Here is a 21,250-nt window from a genome sequence, read left to right on the forward strand (position 1 = left end):
TACACAATATTTTTCATATATAACCCATTGATATTAAATGAACAGATATCCCTTTGGAAATTAATTGTTTCATGTATAAAAGAGCAAATAGTAACCAGGGATGGCCATAGGGGTGTGTGAAGTTTATGATCGCACAGGGCGCATTAACCACTTCTGCTAAAGGGGGCACCACAGTTACGCCTCATGCACACGACCGTGTGTGCCGTCCGAGTCCCGTTAGTGATCCGAGGAAGGATAGGACGTGTTCTATCTTTCGTCGGATCGGAGACTCGGACCATTTTTCACGGACCCGATTCACCCGCTAAAGTGAAAGGGGGCGTGAAGACTATCGGGTGCCACTCGGATGCCGTCAAAAACGGCACGAGTGGTACAACGGTCATGTGCATAAGGCATTAGCCTGGCAGTCCATGCTTGCTACAATCTTGAATCATATAGTGGTATTATTTAGACATTATATAACACTGCTTTTAGATTACTTTACGTACAGTATGGAGCTGTATGGTCACTGTAGGTTGGCATTTGAGCACTGCATGGTAATATTTACTAGGGCACTGTATAGGATTGTTATATAGTCACATGTATAGAAGTCCGATTTAGCTAACTTAGCACTCATATGTAGGTATTAGAGTGTATGATGCTTAGAATTTGGCACTGTTTAGTATGGCTATTTGTATACCCTATAACAGCAAACTATATCCGGTAACACACCGACAGAAAGCAGAATCCCTCATAAAGGCTGCCCTAAATGTAACATTTCATTGTATCTAATAATGTTAATACATTAATATAGGAAACCTTACTTTTTTCTCATATAGTTTACATTTCTATTCAATCTTTGCCTATTATGTTAAAGTCTTTTCTACCACTACCTGTGCTAATCCTAATTTATTTTTGAATTTTACTTGCAAAATAAGAACGTCCTGCTTCAGATGCTAATCGTGTAGGCAAACAGATTTGAAGTTATTTGCTGTAAATAGACAGCTTATTTGACTTATATGATTCCAGCATGCAAATAACATCTGGAAATTTGAATACAGGTTTATCTCATATTGGTCACCAGTTAAAAGGAAACTTAACACATGACTGAAAAAGGCATATTTGTACACTGAGACAGAAGGTTCGCAGTTCTCTTGCTGTATTAATTAATTAATGTCAGGAAGATTTACAGGTAACTTTTCACAGACCAATTTCAGTTTCTGACTGCATGGTGAAAAGAAGATCCCGTAGTCAAGATAGGCACATTTCATGTTTCTGCACGGTAAACTGCTGCAAAATAATAGGAAATCATAATAAACATCATCATCATAATAATAATAAAAAAAAGAAGACTATTCAGAATCTATTTAACTGTGTACTACTAAACCACTAGAAGATGCAGCCATTTATTTCCAATTCCCATTTCATCATTCTAAGCTCCTGTGTAACTAGAAATGTTCTTGTGAGCTTGTAGGTGAAATAATGTTAAAAATCCTATTTATATATGCCTATGAATATAACGTTTAAATAAGTTGATGCTATTCTCTGTTAGGGATTCTTTTGAATTCTTAAAGGGGTCATGTGGGGTCCGAAAAAGTATTAGCAGTGTAGTCACTGCGGTATGTGAGTACACTCACTAATATACATTCCGGTCCCCCATCGCGCTTTTAATCAATTTTTATAGCGCTGGCGGGGGACCGGAGGTCTAGTTGCACAGTCTTCCTTCATGACAGCACGACTCTTCGTCATGTGACTGGCCCCACTGTACTCTATGTAATCGCTGTACTACTGCTAAAGCGATTACATAGAGTATAACGGGGCTGGTCACATGACGAAGAGTCGTCTCGTTATGAAGGAAGACTGTGCCACTAGACTTCCGATCCACTGCCAGCGCTATAAAAATCTATTAAAATCTCCTAATCCGCGTGATGGTGGACCAAAACGTATATTAGAAATACTTTTCGGTCACCGCATTACCCCTTTGAGGTTGGACTAATACTGGATCTTATAAAAATCATATGTATATACACACACACACACACACACACACACACACACACACACACACACACACACCATTTAGCCACAACATTAAGACCACTGAGAGTTGAAGTGAATAAGATTTATTATCTCGTTACAATGGCACCTGTTAAGAAGTGGGATATAATATTAGGGTGTAAGTGAGTAGTCAGTTCATGAAGTTGATGTGTTGGTAGCAGGAAAAAAGGGCAAGTGTAAGGATCTGAGTGACTTTGACAAGGGCCAAATTTAGATGGCTGAATGACTGGGTCAGAGCATCTCAAAAACAGCAAGTCTTGTGGGGTGTTCCTGATATGCAGTACCTACTAAAAGTGGTGCAAGGAAAAGAGTCATGGGCGCCCAAGGCTCATTGATGTAAATGGGAAGCGAAAGCTAACCCGTCGGGTCCGATACGACAGATAAGTCACTGGAGCAGAAATTGCTGAAAAAGTTAATGCTAGTAATAATAGAAAGTGATTGCAACTTCTTGCATTCAGGGCTATGTAGCCACAGAACTGGCAGAGTGCCCATACTGACCCCTGTACCCTGCCGAAAGCACCTATAAGGGGCACGTAAGAACTGGACGATGGAGCAATAGTAGAATAGTAGAAATCACATTTTATTTTATATAATGTGGACAGCTGGGTATGTTGGCATCGCTTATCTGGGAAAGAGATGGCACCAGAATGCACTATAGGAAGAAAGCAAGCCGGCGGAGGCAGTGTGATGCTCTATCAATGTTTTGCTGGAAAGCCTTGGCTCCTGGAATTCATGTGGATGGTACTTTGGTACGTACCACCTATCTAAACATTTTTACAGACCAAGTACATGCATTTATGGCAAATGTATTCCGTAATGCCAGAGTCCTCTTTCATCAGGGTAATGCACCCTAGCAGACTGCAAAAAATTGTTCAGGAATAGATTGAGAAACATGACAAAGAAGTTGAAGGTGTTGATTTGGCATCCAAATCCCCCAGATCTCAATCCGACTGAGCTTAAGTGGGATGTCCTGGAAAAACAAGTCCGATCTATGAAGGACCCACATCGCAACTTACAGAACTATAGATTGTCATACACATTAGATGTATGTTGGCCGAACCGATTAATTTCAGCGGGACTGGCTGACCATCAAATGTGAATAGCGACATCCTGACCCTCTTCTGACGGCAGATGTTGGAGGAGAGAAAGGTGAGACATGTTAAGTTTCAACATGCCCAATCTTTATGTTTGTTAGTAGATTAGCCGCTGCCAGAGGAGTCCGGCAGCGGCTTTCTCCCTTCTGCCTTTTGGAATTTCCTGCGCCACATTTCTTTTCATGCCATTATAACATGCAGTCACTAGAACATTGGCAGGCCCATTTCTAGGGTAATGATGAATATAAAACAGTCCTTTTCATGTTAAATAGAGCAGCGCTTATGATAAAGATCGTAAAAAACATATTGCTGTTACTTACTCACCTGTATGTTGTGTTATCTAACCACAGCCATTTCTCATTTGATTTTAAGGAACATGATAGGCCTATCCATAGAGGAGTTTCCATCCACCTTCGGAAGTTACAAATGATAAATTCCTAAAAATAAAAAATAAGCTTCTAGTTCTGAGCTTAAACGGGTTGTCCCTTCCCTAAATGATCTTCTGGATAGGCCATCAATATCTGATTGGTCAGGATCCAACTCCCAGCACCCCCCCGCCGATCACCTGTTTTGAAGGGGCCGCAGCACTCGTATAAGCGCTGCTTCCCCTTCATTCTGGTCACGGCTCACAGTGTGAATTCGCCGATAGAGCAGTAGCTGCGGTTCACAGTATTACAGCCTTCTCCCATTAAAGTGGATGGGAGAAGGCTGTAATACTGTGAACCGCCACTGCAAGTCGGGAGTCAGACCCCGACTAGGGGATTTTTGGCGCAACGTGAATTACATCCAACATTGTTTTTAATAACAATTTAACAATAAAGTATTTTTTATTTTTTATTTTGTACATCGATCAAACACACTACTTTTCCTACTCCCCCTGTTCCTTCAATCATACTTGCTGCTTCTACCGCTTCACAGCTCTCTCTCCAGAACTTGACAGCAGTTCTCTTACTAGACAGGTTCCTCGTCTTCCACACTACCCTTTTATGCAGAAAGTGCCGACCCCAGCGTGAGGATACGAGGTAGCCACGCTGCAATGTCCTGGCTCTCTAATGGCACAGCAAAACACTAGCTGAAACGGCATCTCCAGACGCCAAGCAATTTAGATATCCAGCAAGCCAACCATAAATGTGCAATGTTATATATATATATATATATATATATATATATATATATATATCACACAATAAAAGGGTTTGCCCAGGATAAGACAATATGATCAGCTTTTTTTTCAGAAACAGCACTACCAATGTTAATAGGCTGTGTCTAGTATTGCAGCTCAACCCTATTTTAGTGAATGGAATTGAGCTGCAATATAAGTCACAGTCCAAGGAAAAATGTGGCGCTGGTTCTGGAAAAAAAGAAGTTATGTTTTTCTAATCCTGGGCAGTCTCTTTAATAATGTGTATAAGGTTATATAATATTATGACAATTGTCAATATCCTTTTGTTATGTTTTTTTTCATTTCTTTTAATCAAATTAATATTTGCTTACCCCTTCTTGATATGTTTTTGGCATTATGAGACTGGAGTTTTGAGCTGAGCAAAACCCCTGCGATTCATTCCATGACAGCGTTTTATCAGGCATATAGTAACATTTCTTCTGTATTAGAACCCAGTTCATTGGACAAAGCAGACAGGATTCTAAACCAAGGAGACGGACATTTAGCTTTTATAATTAAAAAACCTTAAAATTTTAACTATGTTTTATATTTTATATATATATATATATATATATATATATATATATATATATATATATATATATATATATATACATATGTATATATATATATATATATATATATATATACATATGTATATATATATACATATATATATATATATATATATATATATGTATATATATATACTTGTACATACATTTCATTACATATATTGTGTTGTTTTTTTTTGCTTTGTACTGAGTTACAGCCTTTATTATAGTGCAGAGCTGCATTCACAATTCTGTTAGATGCTACTTGATTAACTTGCCTGTCACCAGATCCATTTCTCACAGCTTAGCTGAACTTTTGTAATACAAAATACTGCATTATGGAAGAAAAACTACATCAGACTGTAGACAAACAAAAAAGGACTACACTTCCTAGAATTTAAATCATACAGACCTTGAGTCTGCAATGAACATGTTACCCACCGCACCAGGCACCCGTGTCTCAATGCTTTCTGTGTATTGTTTTGACTGTTTCTGCTGTTTTGCCATGGCAACCAGCTCTTCCTAATGACATCACCCAGAAGGGGAGCTCCGGATCAGCAGCACGTCAGAGGAGAAGCGGCTTGACCATGTGGGGGGACGTATTGCCTGACATCAGGAGGCGGGGTTTGGCAGAAGCGCCAAACGAGCTAGGAAGAAGGACTTGTTGTGGTTAGCTCACGCTTTCAAGATGGAGGAGCTGATGAACAGAGTGAGGGCCTTAGTCATTGAGAGGGGATTGGCATGGTTGGTGGAGCAGGTTGCCGGGATGCAGGCAGTGGCGGAGGTTGGCACACAGCCGGTACGCAATGCTAGACCGCCAGTGCGGCTGAGCCCCAGTCCGGTGCAGCCTGGTTGGAGGCGGAGGTGTCCGAGCCCCGCTCGTCGAGTGAGCGGGCGGAAGAGGGGCGAGCCCACCTGTGATAGGAGGAAGACGCAGAGCAACGGGAAGGTGTCGGCAGGAGAGGGGATGGACCCGGGATCAGCATCTGGCAGGCAAGTGAAGGGCAACACTGTGGTGAACGCCTCAAAGCTGTTACTGGATATAGCTAATGTGGGACAGAAGGCTGGAGAAACAGTGAAGTGCAGCCTCACGGCTGGCGCCTGGTCGCATGTCGCTGGTCGGAGAGGTGCTTCTCAAAGCTACAGCCAGGGCCCCCGAAAGAGGGTTAGCGATGGAGGAGGGGAGTATGCAGTTAGTTCCGTTGGACTGGGATCGTTTGGATGATGTGGTGTATTTTTCTCACAGGTCCCGAGGGCGGCGGGGGCCGTCGTGCCGCTCGTCGGTGGGAAGTGTTATTTGGCGGTTCAGGACCAGGACTCAGAGTCGGGATCGGAGGCCAGCTCTTACGGGAAGACGTGGGTCTGGATTGCAGGTGAAGTCTGTGTCAGAACGCCACCGTGATTTCGAGGTGTACAGTGGCCGGTTGGATGGCGGGAGAGGTTCGGCTAGATTGAACTGGGAGGCCTTGTCACCGGTACGAAGTGCGGCACGATCCTCTTGGATAGAAGGGGCAATGGGAGTCTTGCCCAAGTATCGGGGCTGGTGGAGAAGGCCGAGGGTAATCACCCCGCTTTGCAGAGAAGCAGTGCAGCAGCAGGATCGTCTTCTAGATCGGGAGGTGAGTCTGTTTTTTCTGCTGGCAATTTTTTGAGGGGCCTGGTGGATGTGAAGGAATTGCTGGCTGCTAAGGTGCTGTAGTGGATCCAGCTGATGTGGAGTTTGCAGGGGCCTGGAGGGAAGTTTGGGATTCAGTGCGGTCTTCCCCACGGGGTAGTATGGCGGGAGTGGAAGAGGGACCGGGTTCAGTGGTACGTGGTTCACCTTTTGGGATTTCAGAGCAGCCTGTGGTGGATGTGGGGCCCGTGACGGATGTTGCTCACGGGGGCTCTTATTTTGCCTTTTCGGGCCCGCTGTGCGCGTTTTGAAGGACGAGGCCCGACAGAAGATTGAGAAGGGGGAGTATGTGGAACTATTTTCGCTGCTGCTGCTTGAGGATTTCCCAGAGACGAAGGAAACGGATATGGGTGAGAAGTTGAAGAAATGGGAAGAGGAAGAATGCAAACGTAGGTATAGGAAGATTCCGAAGACATTTGGGAATTGTTTGAGAGCCTTTTGTATCTATGTGAGCGTTTGGGGGGCTAAATTCCCGAAACATTGTGCGTCTTTGTTTTGTTACATTGAGGGTATTTGGGATGCTTGTAAGACCTATGGGTGTCTGGCGTAGTGGCGTTATGATGAGCAGTTTCGTCAGCGCCTGGCGGCATGCCCTGTGGTGGGATCAGTTAGATCTGCCATTATGGATGAGGCTGATGATGTCTCAGCGACCTGCTCCCTTTCACGGAGGGGCCGGGGGGGCAGGGGTCTGCCCAACCGACCCTAATAAAAAAGGTGTGTGATGGCTCTTTAATGAGGGACAATGAAAAGTGAGTCTGTGATGTAAGTTCCGGCATGAATGCTCTGGATGTGGGGGTTCACACCCTTACTCCCGCTGTTTCAAACATCTTGGAAAGCACCCGGGGGATTCTGCTGCAAAAGGGGAAGACTCCAGTGAAGCTAGGTGCGATGCTGCCGTGGCTTGAGTTTTACAGCAATAGAGCGCATGCAACGTTATTGAGGGATGGTTTTGGGAGCGGTTTTCCCATTCCGATTAACTTGACTGGGGGTGGTTCCGGGGTTCCGGCAAATTTTAAATCTGCCATTCAGTTTCCGGAGGTGGTTCGGGTTAAACTCAGAGCGGAAGTGGAACTGGGCCGGATGGCGGGCCAGTTTTCCTTCCCACCCCTTTCGGATTTTCGTGTGTCACCGTTGGGGGTTGTTCCAAAGAAAGAGTCGGGGAAGTTTCGGATGTTACATCATCTGTCCTTTCCGAAAGGCAGCTCAGTGAAGGACAGCATAGACAAGGAACTTTGTTCTGTGTCGTATGCTTCTTTTGATAGGGCGGTGAATCTAGTGAGAGAGGCGAGTTCGGGGGCCCTATTGGCAAAAGCGGATGTGGAGGCAGCTTTTAGGCTGCTTCCTATTCACCCGGATAGTTATAATCTCCTTGGCTGCTTTTTTGACGGAAGTTATTTTGTAGACCTTTGTTTGCCCATGGGGTTGTCTCTGTCATGCTCTTACTTTGAGGCTTTTAGTGGTTTTGCGGAGTGGGTGGTTAGGGAGTCGTCTGGTTTTGGCAGCATCATCCACTACCTAGACGATTTCCTGTGAGTGGGCCCAGCTGGGTCCCAAATTTGCCGGCACATGCTGGATACATTGTTGAACGTGGCACAGGAGTTTGGTATCCCTATGACAATGGACAAAACAGTGGGCCCCATGCCCTGCCTGACATTCCTAGGTTTAGAGATTGACTAGAGTAAGGGGATCTGTCGTCTGCCAGCAGACAAGTTGGAAGACCTGAGGGCGGCAATAGGGCATCTCGGGAGTTTCAAGAAAGTCAGACTTCAGGAATTACAATCAGTATTTGGGAAGTTAAATTTTGCTTGCAGAGTTATCCCTATGGGCAGGATCTTTAGCGGGCGCTTGTGAAGTGCAACGGCATGTATTTCCGAACTGCACCATTTAATCAGAGTGACAAGGGAGCATCGGGAGGACCTGGAAGTGTCATTCTTAGCGTCTTTTAATGGAGTTTCGGTTTTCCAGTCAGGTTTGGTTGATTCTGTGTAGTTCGGTCTACAGACCGATTCGGCTTCTAATGTGGGATTTGGAGCGTTACTTGGCAGGAGATGGTGTGCGGCCAGGTGGCCGGCGGCATGGGAGGGCTCCCCGTTATTGAGGAATTTGAAGATTTTGAAGTTGTTCCCCATCTTGGTGGCAGTTCACATTTGGGGTGATGAGTTTTGCTACCAGAGGGTGGTTTTTCTGTCGGATAACATGGGAGTGGTGCATGCGGTGAACAAGTTATCTGCTGGGTCGGATCCGGTAGTTCGGCTCTTGAGTGTGCCTGCTGGTTCTGCAATGTCTTCACTTGAATCTGTTTTTCCGGGTGGCACATGCACCTGGGCTATCGAATTTTGCTGCTGACGCTCTCTCCCATTTTCAGTGGGCGTGCTTTCAGATGTAGGCTCTGGAAGCCATGGAGATGGGGGATGCCTGCCCAGTTCATCTGTGGACCATTGTCAAGCCATGATGGGTGAATTGGTCCGGAGGTCGTTGGCACCGTCTACTTTGAGGTGCTATGAGAAGACGTGGCGGGAGTCTGAAGCCATGTCTCCTGGAGGGAGGCCGGCTTCTTTCCAGCCTGAGTCGTTGGACGGACTGCTTGAGGCCTATGTGGTTTACTTAATGGACATGGGGGTGTCGGCATCAGCCGTGGGAGAGCGGCTGGCTGCTTTGACTTTTTATTTTAAGCTATCCGGGAGACTGGATGTGTCCAAGGACTTTAGGATACGGCGGGCCCTGAAAGGATGGAACCGCCAGAAGAAGGCAGTGGATTCCAGACGGCCGATTACAGTAATGCTGCTTAAGAAGTTGTTAGGGGTGTTGGGCGAGGTCTGTTCATCCAGTTATGAATCTTTGATGTTTTCATTGTTTTTTTTCTTGGGCCTTCTTTGGGGCTTTTAGGGTGGGGGAATTGGTGAGTGTGATTAAGATTCGGCCATGGGGGGTGTTGTTTGAGGATGTGAATTGTGATTCTGCTTCTGTGAACATTTGGCTCCGGATCTCCAAGACGGATCAAGAGGGGAAGGGAGTGTCAGTTTTGTTGTCTGCCATCGAGGATGAGCGAATCTGTCCGGTTTCTCTGTTTCAATTCTTTCGTAGCATTAGGATTCCTGTCAGTTTAGGCCCTGTTTTTGTTCATTCTGATCGCTCCTTTCTATCTCGTTTTCAATTCTTGGCTGTTCTTCGGAAGGCCATTGGTCTTATAGGAGGTGCGGCAAAGGAGTTCGGCACCAATTCATTTCGAGTGGGTGCCGCCACCGAGGCATCTTATTTGGGTTTAGGTGTGGACAGAGTAAAAGGCATTGGTCGCTGGAAGTCGGGGGCATATAAGAGGTATGTACGCCCAGGGCGAGTGTGGGTGCCTGACATGTGAATGGGAAGGGTGTGATGGAGAGAGTATAAGGTTTTTGCGCTGTAGGGCTGATGTATGTTGGTTGGTACTTCTCTCCGCAGCCGCATGTCCTGCAGGGGCATGGATCTTTGGACACTCGTACATTTACTAGGCACATCGGAGAGCTGGAGTGAGGAGAAATGGCGAACGGCTCGGTTTTTCGATGGACCAATTGGAGTTGCGGTGGTTCGGCTTCAGAGGTCTTCAGTGGGACACTCTGGTGTCAGAAGTGGTCTGCCTGTCCAGGCTGGTTGGAGTTCCGAAGATATTGGTGCTGCACGTGGGAGGCAATGACCTGGGAAAACTGTCTCAGCGAGACTTATTGAAGGCAATGAAGAGGGATGTTGTTCGGCTACTGGGTCTTTTGCCAGGTGTACGGTTGGTCTGGTTGCCGAGGTTGGTGTGGCTTCATGCAAGGGACCCACTAGCATTGGCTAGGTCCCGTGGCAAGGTCAACAAGAAGATGGCGGCCTTTATTCGGCTCCTCGGGGGTGTGGTGGTGCCTCACCGCCTATTGGAAGGGGTGGCGATAGGTTTGTTAACGTGGGGCTGCACGATGGCCTGGAAGAGGCCTTGGCTATTGGTGGGGGAGCGCAGACGGCATGAGGTGTCATACCTCTGGCTCTTGGCATGGGTAGTCAGCCTGGGGGGTGCTTTTAGGCTGGAAATGTGGGGACTCTGAGCGCATGTTCACTCAGTTGGTAAAACTGGGTGGGGAATGATGACGAGTCCCTTCCGGTATGTTATTTAATTTACATGTTAATTTATGTTAACAAATTTTATACGGTTGATATGGCTGGCTAACGTTTTTTGTACGCAGGTACAATTGGTTTACAATTTAATAAATAGCCTTGGCTAAATTTATACCACAATCAGGTGTCTGTGTATTATTGTTAAAACGGTTATTAAGTGTTATGTATTGAGCAAGGTAGCCTGTACATTGGTCAATGAGATGTAAACCCTGCAGGCCAGGGGGCGTGGCCAACGACGGACATGAGCGGTCGCATGCTTTGAGCGCTCCGTACCCAGCTAAGGTTTTCCTCTATTTATCCTGCTGAAATACCGCTATAACTTCTACCAAAACCGACCTGCATACTTACCGAAGAGGATACGCTGTCATGAACCGAACCAGGCAATCCTTGGCGGCTGAACGGCTGAAGGAATACGCTAGGGCTGTTCCACAAGATGGCGCCGGCGCATCTGCATCTTCACTGTCTCCCTCCTCAGAGCAGGAACAGCCTGAACCTCCCCCAGCTCCTGAAACAGAGCTTACTTTGGCACAAGTGTCTTCCAGATTGCTGGTTGCGATTCAATTATCCACATCTTCCTTGACTGGCAGGATTGCAGAGGTAAAGTCGGAGCAGACCACCACCGCCTGGAGCCCCACCGAGACCCATGATAGCTCGTCTACTCAGCAGCAGAGATCGAGATGCCATTCTACAGGCTGCGCGCAAACACGGAGAGATTCGTTTTCAGAATGCCACCATACTACTCTTTCCAGATTTCTCAGCTGCATTACAGAAAATGAGGGCCTCCTTCATGCAAGTCAAGAGGAGACTCCGGGACCTACAAATATCTCACTCAATGGCGTTCCCAGCAAGATTGAGAGTCGTCCATCAAGAGAAAACTATCTTCTTCACTGATCCGGCTGAGGCAGATGAATGGCTGAGTTCGGTTGGTCGCTCGCCCCGTCGCTAACATTTGAATCATCGGGACTGTTCTATATGTATACCATGTCTACATTGCCTGCACTGTCGGAATATCGTATGGGACTCTCAGATGAGTATGCAATGTATAGATAAGATGTTTTTTGACATAATATGCATCCTGCTGCTAGTGGCCTTACCATATATTCAACTTATACTGTGGACGCAGATTTCGCTTGGCAGGGCGGATTGGAGAGAGAAACCTGCGGTTCATCCTTTTAGTAATAAGTGAGAGAAAAAAGGGGGACCACCGGCGCTGCTATAAACGATGTCAAGGCAAGAGATGAATTATAATGTTTAATGAAAGAGGCTACGCGTTTCGACGCCGGACCGGCGTCTTCATCAGGCCAAAATGGAACGTCGAAACGCGTAGCCTCTTTCATTAAACATTATAATTCATCTCTTGCCTTGACATCGTTTATAGCAGCGCCGGTGGTCCCCCTTTTTTCTCTCATTTATTGATCCATTTTGACAGCAAAATTAGTTTTGCATGTGCACGGACCTGGCAGCAGCTTTCTGGCTTTTGAGATACTTAACGGTATCCACTACCGAAGGTGAGCAATTTTCTTACTTATATTGCTCCTTGTACTCCCTCGCTTTTATTTGCACTATGTGGCGCCGTGTATCTCTTTTTCTTCTCCCTTAGTTTTAGTAATAAGGTTATTTCTTACATTTATGCTATATCGTGCTTTTCTCAGGTATATGATTAGTAGGAAATAACGGGATAACTGCCTTGTATAGAATCAATAGAATCTGTTGAGGGCCCCTGGCAGGGATAGATATTGAGAGGCAGTGCGTGGCTCATAGCATGCTTGGATACATGTAATAGCGGTTAAAATGATTCACGTATGAGGAAACATAGTGCTGGTTTTTCTTCTGTTATTTTATAACTTGTTCACCTATATCAGATATAAGGTATATAAGTGATCCCCCGTTTACCCACAATATCACACCTGTGATATAAAGTAACTTAATAACCTTGAAAGCTTCGGTTACAAACTGTTGGTAATGGTGTCTTGTTCTTTGCACCAGCTGTTTACCCAGAAAATTGCATTGTATTGATATGTAAGGTGATAAGTGCCATGACTTTGAATGTTTTGTCTGTAAATGTGAGAGGCCTGGGAGACTCCCATAAAATAAATCTAACGTTTTCCTTTATCCGCAACCAAGGGCCACAATTAATATGTCTCCAGGAAACGCATGTAACTCCTCCCACTATTCATTGCTTGAATCCCTCGTGGATACAATGGTCGGCCCACTCCACTTATAGCTCCTATTCCAGAGGGGTTTCCATTTTAGTCCATAAGTCACTTAGATGGGAACTGGACGTGGTACTAAAGGATACAGACGGCAGATGGATATTCATACATGCCTGGATAGAAGGTCATCCCTTTGTGCTGATTGGACTTTATCTTCCACCACCGGCCCCCATGTCGATACTTTATGAAGCGGCAAAGTTTGCCTCACAGTTTCCTATGGCCGGAGTGTTGTGCATGGGAGATTTCAATCTGCTGCTGGACCCGTCTATTGATAAGTTTAATTCTGGAGCGGCACTGGGGAATCCACCGATACCCTGATAAACGAGAGTTTACCTGCTTTACACCTGGGAGAAACACACTGTCTCGGATTGATCATATGTGCGGTAATCCCAAAGTATATAGTATGATGGAAATTATTTCACACTTACCCCGTGCAATGTCGGACCACTCCCCTATGCTGGTTAAGCTTACCCTCCGCCCACACGTGAACAGAGGGCCCAGGAAGATACACCCATTCTGGCTTACAGTGCTCGGCGCTCAAGATCGAATACCTGACCAACTTGAAATGTTCTTTGCGGATAACCTTCCCTTTGATAATCACTCGGCCCTCTGGGATGCCCTGAAGGCATACCTTCGCGGATGTTTGCAGTCATCAATTTCCTATCATAAACGACAATCTTCCAAGATGGAACAGCTGCTGGAGAACGAATGCACCAACTTGGAGGCCGCATTCATTGCAGATCCCTCCCCAAGCTCTCAACACAACTGGCTACAGAAGGGCAGAGAATACGTAAATCTTCTCCACGAAAAGATTAAACGTTGCATCTTCTTTTCTAAGCAGAGATATTTCGAGCATGGCAATCAATCCAGTAGTCTCTTGGCACATCTCATACACTGCAACTCTGCCTCTCCTGCCATATTACGTATTAAAACTTCTGAAGGGAACATGCTTCATGATAATGTGCAAATCCTCAATTGCTTTACAGACTTCTACAAGGACCTCTATAGCCCGACATTGCAGGTGTCTCCTCAGAACATCAAGGATTATTTGTCGGAAATAAATATACCCAAAATGACGGACATGCAAAGGGAGTCTATGGATGCCCCTCTAACACTTCAGGAATTGACAGAAGCATTATCCTCAATGGCGAAGGGCAAAGCATCTGGCCCGGATGGCATACCGCTTGAAGTATACGTCAAATACCAGGAACAACTCTTGCCTCAGCTACTGGAAGTCTTGAATACGTCATTTGAAAAGGGAATGTTACCGGCTTCATTCTATGACGCTACTATAATTGTACTTCTGAAACCGGACAAGTCACCATTAGACTGCGGGTCATACAGGCCTATATCCTTGCTCAACACCGACTATAAATTATTGACCAAAGTGTTCGCGAACAGGCTGAACCTGATCATAGCAGAGCTCGTCCATCCTGACCAATCGGGATTCATACCGGGAAGGAGCACCTCGGACAACCTGAGGAGAGTACACGCGGTGGCACAAATAGCGGAACGGAACAGCAATGATTGGGCTCTGGCTTCCCTAGATGCTGCTAAGGCCTTCGACTCAGTGGAGTGGCCCTATCTCTCCAGTGTTCTCACATGCTTTGGCTTCGGACCGGCCTTTGTGTCTTGGATACAACTCATATATACTCATCCGAAAGCTACCGTGGCACTGAATGATATGACATCGACTTCATTTGAGCTCGGCCGTGGGACAAGGCAGGGATGCCCTCTATCGCCACTACTCTTTGCCATGGCAATGGAACCGTTGGCGATACTTCTAAGATCAGACACAGAGCTACAAGGTATCGAGCACGCGGCAAAAGAGGATCGAATTGCCTTATACGCAGATGACATCATGCTCTTCATTTCAAGGGTGCAGTCTTCCCTTCCTAGGGCAATGAGCCTAATTAACACATTTGGAGACTATTCTGGATTGCGCATAAATTGGTCAAAGTCGTCAGTAATGTTTCTTTACCAAAACGAATCTCAACTGGTGGGCTCCACGATGGAAGGTCTGGCAGTAGTGGATCACTTCAAATATCTGGGACTGCATATTGCCAGGAACGCATCGCGCTCACTTCCACTCAATGTCCATCCGCTTCTGGCTATCTTTAGAGAAAAATTCAAGGTGTGGGCGGCCCTTCCCTTATCAGTCATGGGCCGTATTAATTTGATCAAAATGGTGGTACTACCAAAGAGCCTGTATGTACTACAACATGTATGTAGTCCTATACCAAAATCCTTTTTCAAACAACTGGACTCATTAATCATATCCTTCATATGGGGCCGTTCTAGATCTAAATTGGCCGTACAAAAATTACAACGCCCAAAAGAGATGGCTGGAATTGCTCTTCCAGATATCTACCTATACTACTTGGTTGGCCAACTCAAATATTTGGGCCCCTGGACACAAGCAAACCGACCGGCCGGAACGGAAAGAGTTTTACTGGAATACTCCGCGCATGAAATACTATGGCCTATATTGTTCCATCGAGGGAACCTAGGGACACCTCTACTGCCCATTTGTCGACTAGCCCGAGGAGTGTGGAAAGCGGCGGCGGAAATTTCAGGTGCCCCCACAATACCGGAGGAGACTCCATTATGGCACAATATGGACTTGAAAGCCTTGCACACCTTCCCGGACGCAGCATACTGGACAGCTGCGCGCGTACGGGTGCTCAATGATATCTATGAAAATGACACCTTTATATCCTTTGAACAGGCGCAGGAAAGATTTCGCATTCCAAGGCAGCACCTCTTCAAATACCTACAACTGCGCCATCTCCTTCCCACACAGTTCCCGGCACATCGTCAGCCCATCTCCTCATATCCCCTCATCGGGGTGATCAGATCTCAGGGTCCTAAAGGACTGATCTCCACCATATACGCTCACCTCTTGGATAAAAAGGCTTCAGCGGCACCCCTACCAGCTATCTCTAAATGGGTCCAATTGATACCATCGCTAACTGAAGAGAAAATTGATGATTTACTGCAATCTCACTTACATGTGTCGCCGGCGGCTAATAACAAGCTCATTCAGTTATACTACATACATCAAGCCTATCTAACGCCTATTCGTCTGTTTAAAATGCATTGTATAGCGGAACCTGCCTGTCCTAAATGCTCACATGCTCCTGCAGATTTTTGGCATATGGTGTGGACGTGTCCTCATATCAAGAAATACTGGGCGGAAGTGGTTGAAGTCCTAAATCGGATACTGCCATTCCCGATCAACAGCTCACTAGAAATATGTTTGTTTGGCATAATGGAGGAAGACCAATGGCCACATTACACCAGAATTTTTATACAGGAGACACTATTTCTAGCTCGCAAAGGTATATCAATGAGGTGGATGGATAGACGACCCCCGAAAGTAACGGTGTGGAAAAACATGGTAAATTCGACAGTGTCGTACGAACGCATCATCTACAAACACAGAAACTTACCTGTCAAATTCCACAAAATTTGGGACCTGTAGTGTGAAGCACCAGATACTAATTACTCCTCCAGAGAACTGGGGCAAGCAAGGAGTGCGCTGGGGGAGGGGAGATAATCACAGTTGGAAGGGGTGACAGTGGATGTCCCGGGCCTCTCGCATACAATCAAACACTTGTACTGTTATTATTAATGAACGCTCAGATGGTTACGTTTTACAAATATGGTGTAACTGTTCGCAAGATAATGCTGGCATTGCGTGAAATTATGGCACTTATGTTGTTAGCACCTGCGAGTACTTTGTTACAAAGTTATAGGACATTGTGGTCCATTCACTATTTTGAATTTGACTTTTGTTAAACTTTGAAAAATTTTCAATAAAACGAGTTTAAAAAAACAAAACCCTGCAGGCCAGTATACAAGTGTATTTTGTGCCCTGTGTCTGCCTTTATCTCTGATATTCTGTTTATGATACTTCTGGCTCCGACTTTACTTAATTGTTGACATCTTCATGTACATTTCCTTCTAATTTCTCATTTTGGCTGCTAATGCCTGATCCTTGACTACTGACCAGGCCTTTATCTGCTCCCTGGTGCCACTGTATTTAGACTTCTGGTTCCGACCACCGGCTACATATGACCTTTCCACCATCGTTTGCTGCTGATCTTAGTGCCACTATAACCAAGCGTAACTACGGAGTCCAGGGACAAACATAAAAATTGGTGCAACCTCTGCAGCTACACATGGGCCCTGTAGAAAAGGGGCCCCTCTTCCACCTTATGCACAGCTAACAGCTTCTTATGGTCTATAGCTCACAACTATTCGTGGATTGGTAGAGAAACAAGATGGATTCTCTATGAAAAACTATTAGAGAGCAAGAATTTCATATATTGTTCTTGAACAGGGGCCCTCTGCTCTCTGAGTCCCTCCCTGACTGAGTCCATACTTTGTGAGGACAAGGACTCTCGTTGTATCTTTATTTCAGGTTACATCGGTAATCTAGTAGTGGTTACTAAGGATCCACTAACTGAAAGGTAACAAATTGTTGGAAAATTGCAGCAAAGCAGCCTGCAGAACTGTGAACACAGGTATGAATGATAATGGATGATAACACGAAATGGCCCAGTTGTGTGTTTTTCTTTCAATGACATTTTAATTAAAGGGTATCTGTCAGCAGTTTTGACGCCTCAAAACTGCTAACAGAGCGATACTGGGGAGGGGGACGGCAATGTAAATATTTATTTTGTCTTGGTCATGCAAGTTACATGACCGCAAAACCAACGTTTGACTCCCCCAGCGCATCGGTCGCAAGTGCCACTTTCTGCTCTGAGTGACGGTTCTAGTGACCAGTCAGGAGACAGAGCAGTCACTCAGAGTAGAGGGGCGAGACTGGCAGCGTGCAGTCCAGGAGCACTAGCACATCAGGTACCCGCCTTAGTGGCACTTGTGATCATGGCCCAGGGGGAATTAACCATTGCAACTTGCCTGACCTAGCCAAAAGGTATAGTTACAATGCACACCCCATCCCCTATATTGCTCTGTCAGCTGTTTCATAATTACCAACAATTTACATTTTTTTCCAGGGACACTTAGGGTGGGTGGGTCATACAGCCCCCTGTGTAGCTGGTGCCACACAGCCCCCCCTGTAGCTAATGCCACACACCCCTCTGCTGCTGATGGTGCCACACATGCCTCTGTCGATAGAGTCATTGTGGCTCTCCCTAGGCGGGGAATCTCCAGCCAGAGTGTTGCTAACGCTCTGGTCGGGGATTTTGGCGCTCCAGGAGGAGCCTCTGACTTCACTGTCCATATAGTAGGAGTGAATGGCAGAGCAGGAAGCGGATCGTTTCCTGCTCTGCCATAGTACTCAATTGTATCTGCGTCCTGAGGAATCATTTCATGGCCAAACTCTGCAACTTATTCTCCTCAATTGTGGATTTTGAGAGTTCTGGCCCAAATAACATTGCCATTTGTCAAAGAAATGTTACTTTATTTACATAAGCATCCAGGTTCTCAAACCAGAAAATATTTATTTTGCATCAAAATCTAGGAGAACTTCTACAGCAGGACATGTTATTTGCTTAAACTCTTTACCTTTTTGGTCCCCTTCGTTTCTTGTGCACAGCTCATCTTTCACATTTGACATTGTTTGGGACATGATTTGAATTCTAGCCCGGTAATAATTTTGCTTTTCAGAAGCCTGCAATACTTTAGAAAACAATTGTACTTATTAAGTGATTGTAGTAGTGTTCACTTAGCAGATTGCTCTGCTGGGCTAAATAATATGCAATAGTGGCAGGACGTGACCCTTAATCTAAAAAGGAACCTTTATTGGATTTGTTTAAAAAGATACAAAAAAATAAACTAAAAAAATAAACACCCTGGTGTGAAAGTGTTTAAAATACAATTCTGACCAGAGTTAGAGTCTCAGGACTGTATCCACTAGTGTCACTTTCTGTTTGTGTGCACTAGGGACCGACTATCTATACAATTCCCACACTAGCCTGGACCCTGATCACAAGTCCTCTTGTTTGTGTGGGAGTTGTAGTCCTTTCCTCTGTGTATGTTGGAGGCTGCTGGTTTGCTCTGACAAGAGCGATCTCCAGACTCACAGAGCTTCTATACTATTGTGGTAGATGGTCCCTATATTCATATCACTGCTCCAACATGTTTCACCAGCCACTTTTACTGGCTCCTCAGGGAGCAAACTGGCAGCATAACAGGACAGATTTGATGATGGCAACCAGAATACAGGATTGCTGCTGCTATATACTCATAGCCACGCCCCCTCCCTGTTCACACCCCCCCCTGTATCCAATCAAGAGCAAGGAAGGCGCGGCTAGAGAGCCCAGCGCCACCTATTCTCTGATGTAAGAGGGGCGGGAGATGGGCGTGTGAGATAGAGTAACCATGGCGACCAAACATGGCTTCCCCACAGCTCTGTAACCATAACGGAGCTGTCAGATCTCCTGATCAGAAGACATTGCAGCAGAGAAATCTCACAAACCATTTATCCAGTGTGCGCATGAGTGGACGCTGCATCATATAGATAGTAATAAACCAGTCTCCTAAAACTCACCCATTATCGGGACATATTAGATGGATATATGTGACACCTAGTAGGGGGGGTGTGAACAGGGAGGGGGTGGTATTTTTTTTATTTTTTATTTTGTATCTTTTTAAACAAATCCAATAAGGCTATGTTCACACTGAGTTTTTTGCAGGTGGAATTTCTGCCTCAAAATTCAGTTTGGAAGTTTGAGGCAGATTTTCCTCTCCCTGCACGCCGATTTTCGCTGCATTTTTCACCCGCGGCCATTGAGCACCGCGGGCATAAAACGCAGCGAAATACGCTTTCCCTGCCTCCCATTGAAGTCAATGGGAGGTCAGAGGCGTAACCGCGCGAAGATAGGGCATGTCCCTTCTTTCTTCCGTCTCACGGAAAAAAGAAGCGTCATGCCCTATCTTCGGGCGTTTACGCCTTTGACCTCCCATTGACATCAATGGAAGGCAGAGAAAGCGTATTTTGCTGCGTTTTTTGCCCATAACACTCACTGGCGAAAAACGCCACGAAAATCGCAGCAAACGGCGTGCAGGCAGGTCAAAATCTTCCTAAAAATCCCAAACTGAATTTTGAGGCAGAATTTTCCTCCTGCAAAAACTCAAAAAGTAACCTTTAGGCTATGTTCACACAGAGTTTTTTTTTACGCGGAATCCGCGCCGCAAAACTAGTCAGGAGCCGGTTTTCTCCCGCGAGCGGTAAAGCCAGCTCGCGGGAGAAAGAGGTGGGACATGCCCTATGTTCGCTCGGTTACGCCTCTGACCTCCCATTGACATCAATGGGATGCAGAGAAAGCGTATTTCGCGGCGTTTTATGCCTGCAGCGCTCAATGGCCGCGGGCGAAAAAGGCAGCGAAAAACGGCGTGAAAATCGGCGTTCAGGCAGAGGAAAATCTGCCTCAAACTTCCAAACGTCATTTTGAGGCAGATTTTCCGCCTGCAAAAAACTCTGTGTGAACCCAGCCTTAGAAAACAAATTTTTTAGAAACCTCAGTAATATATAAGTTTTCCAGCAACATCAACTTACAAATCCATGACAAATACATATGCAAACAGTTTAAAAAATATATATCATAGTAATATGTTGTAATAAGATACTTTTTGTACTTGGAATTAAATAGGAAAAATTGTAGGGGGCAGTCAATAAGGCCACCATTACAGGTCGTCACTTAGCTTGCCCAGACTACAATGTATGTAGCGATAAATTGCATGCTTGGGTATCATCACATAACTAGGCACTTAAAGGGGTTGTCCACTTTCAGCAAATTAATGTTATTTTTTTTTGTATAATTAAAAGATATACTATTTTCCATAATGTTTTCAGTATTAATTCATCATGGTTTTCAAGATCCCTGCTTGTTGTCCTTGAGTAGGAACATTCATTATTTGCTTCTAGTGGATAAAATTCGGTCCATGGTCATGTGATGGACACACAGGTGCTGGAATCATTAGAAGACACCGCTCTGATACATATACAGTAACTGTAACGAGCCGTGCACCTATGTGCAGGGGCGTAGCTAAATGGCTCATTGGCCTTGATGCAAGAATTCAACTTGGCCCCCCTCCCCAACACCACAGGACCCCTGCCGCGCCTATGGCCAGCCACCTTGCCCAACAGCCCCCAGTATAATTCCCCCCATAGCCGCCCTCACACAGTATAATGCCCCCCATAGCAGACCCCATACAGTATAATGCCCCTCATAAATTCCCCCATACAGTATAATGCCCCCATAGCAGCCCCATACAGTATAATGCCCCTCATAGCTGCCCCCACACAGTATAATGCCCCCATACAGTATAATGCCCCCATAGCAGCCCCATACAGTATAATGCCTCCATAGCTGCCCCATACAGTATAGTGCTCCCCATAAATGCCCCCATGCAGTATA

The 21,250-nt window shown here is 45.5% G+C and overlaps 1 protein-coding gene across 1 annotated transcript in view; it reads right to left on the reverse strand.

The window, feature by feature from the left end:
* Window positions 1–1,118: 1,118 nt before the first annotated feature.
* Window positions 1,119–21,250, reverse strand: part of LOC142663651 (natural killer cells antigen CD94-like) — a 29,837-nt gene continuing 9,705 nt past the window's right edge. The window contains exons 3-6 of the mRNA XM_075842403.1: window positions 18,396–18,509; window positions 4,623–4,771; window positions 3,453–3,565; window positions 1,119–1,266 (exon numbers count right to left, since the gene is read on the reverse strand). Of these exons, the coding sequence (XP_075698518.1) occupies window positions 1,143–1,266; window positions 3,453–3,565; window positions 4,623–4,771; window positions 18,396–18,509 (500 nt within the window). The 3' untranslated portion in view covers window positions 1,119–1,142. The remainder of the gene's footprint in view (window positions 1,267–3,452; window positions 3,566–4,622; window positions 4,772–18,395; window positions 18,510–21,250) is intronic.

Source organism: Rhinoderma darwinii, chromosome 11, assembly GCF_050947455.1.
Source record: "Rhinoderma darwinii isolate aRhiDar2 chromosome 11, aRhiDar2.hap1, whole genome shotgun sequence".
NCBI classification, from domain to species: domain Eukaryota; kingdom Metazoa; phylum Chordata; class Amphibia; order Anura; family Rhinodermatidae; genus Rhinoderma; species Rhinoderma darwinii.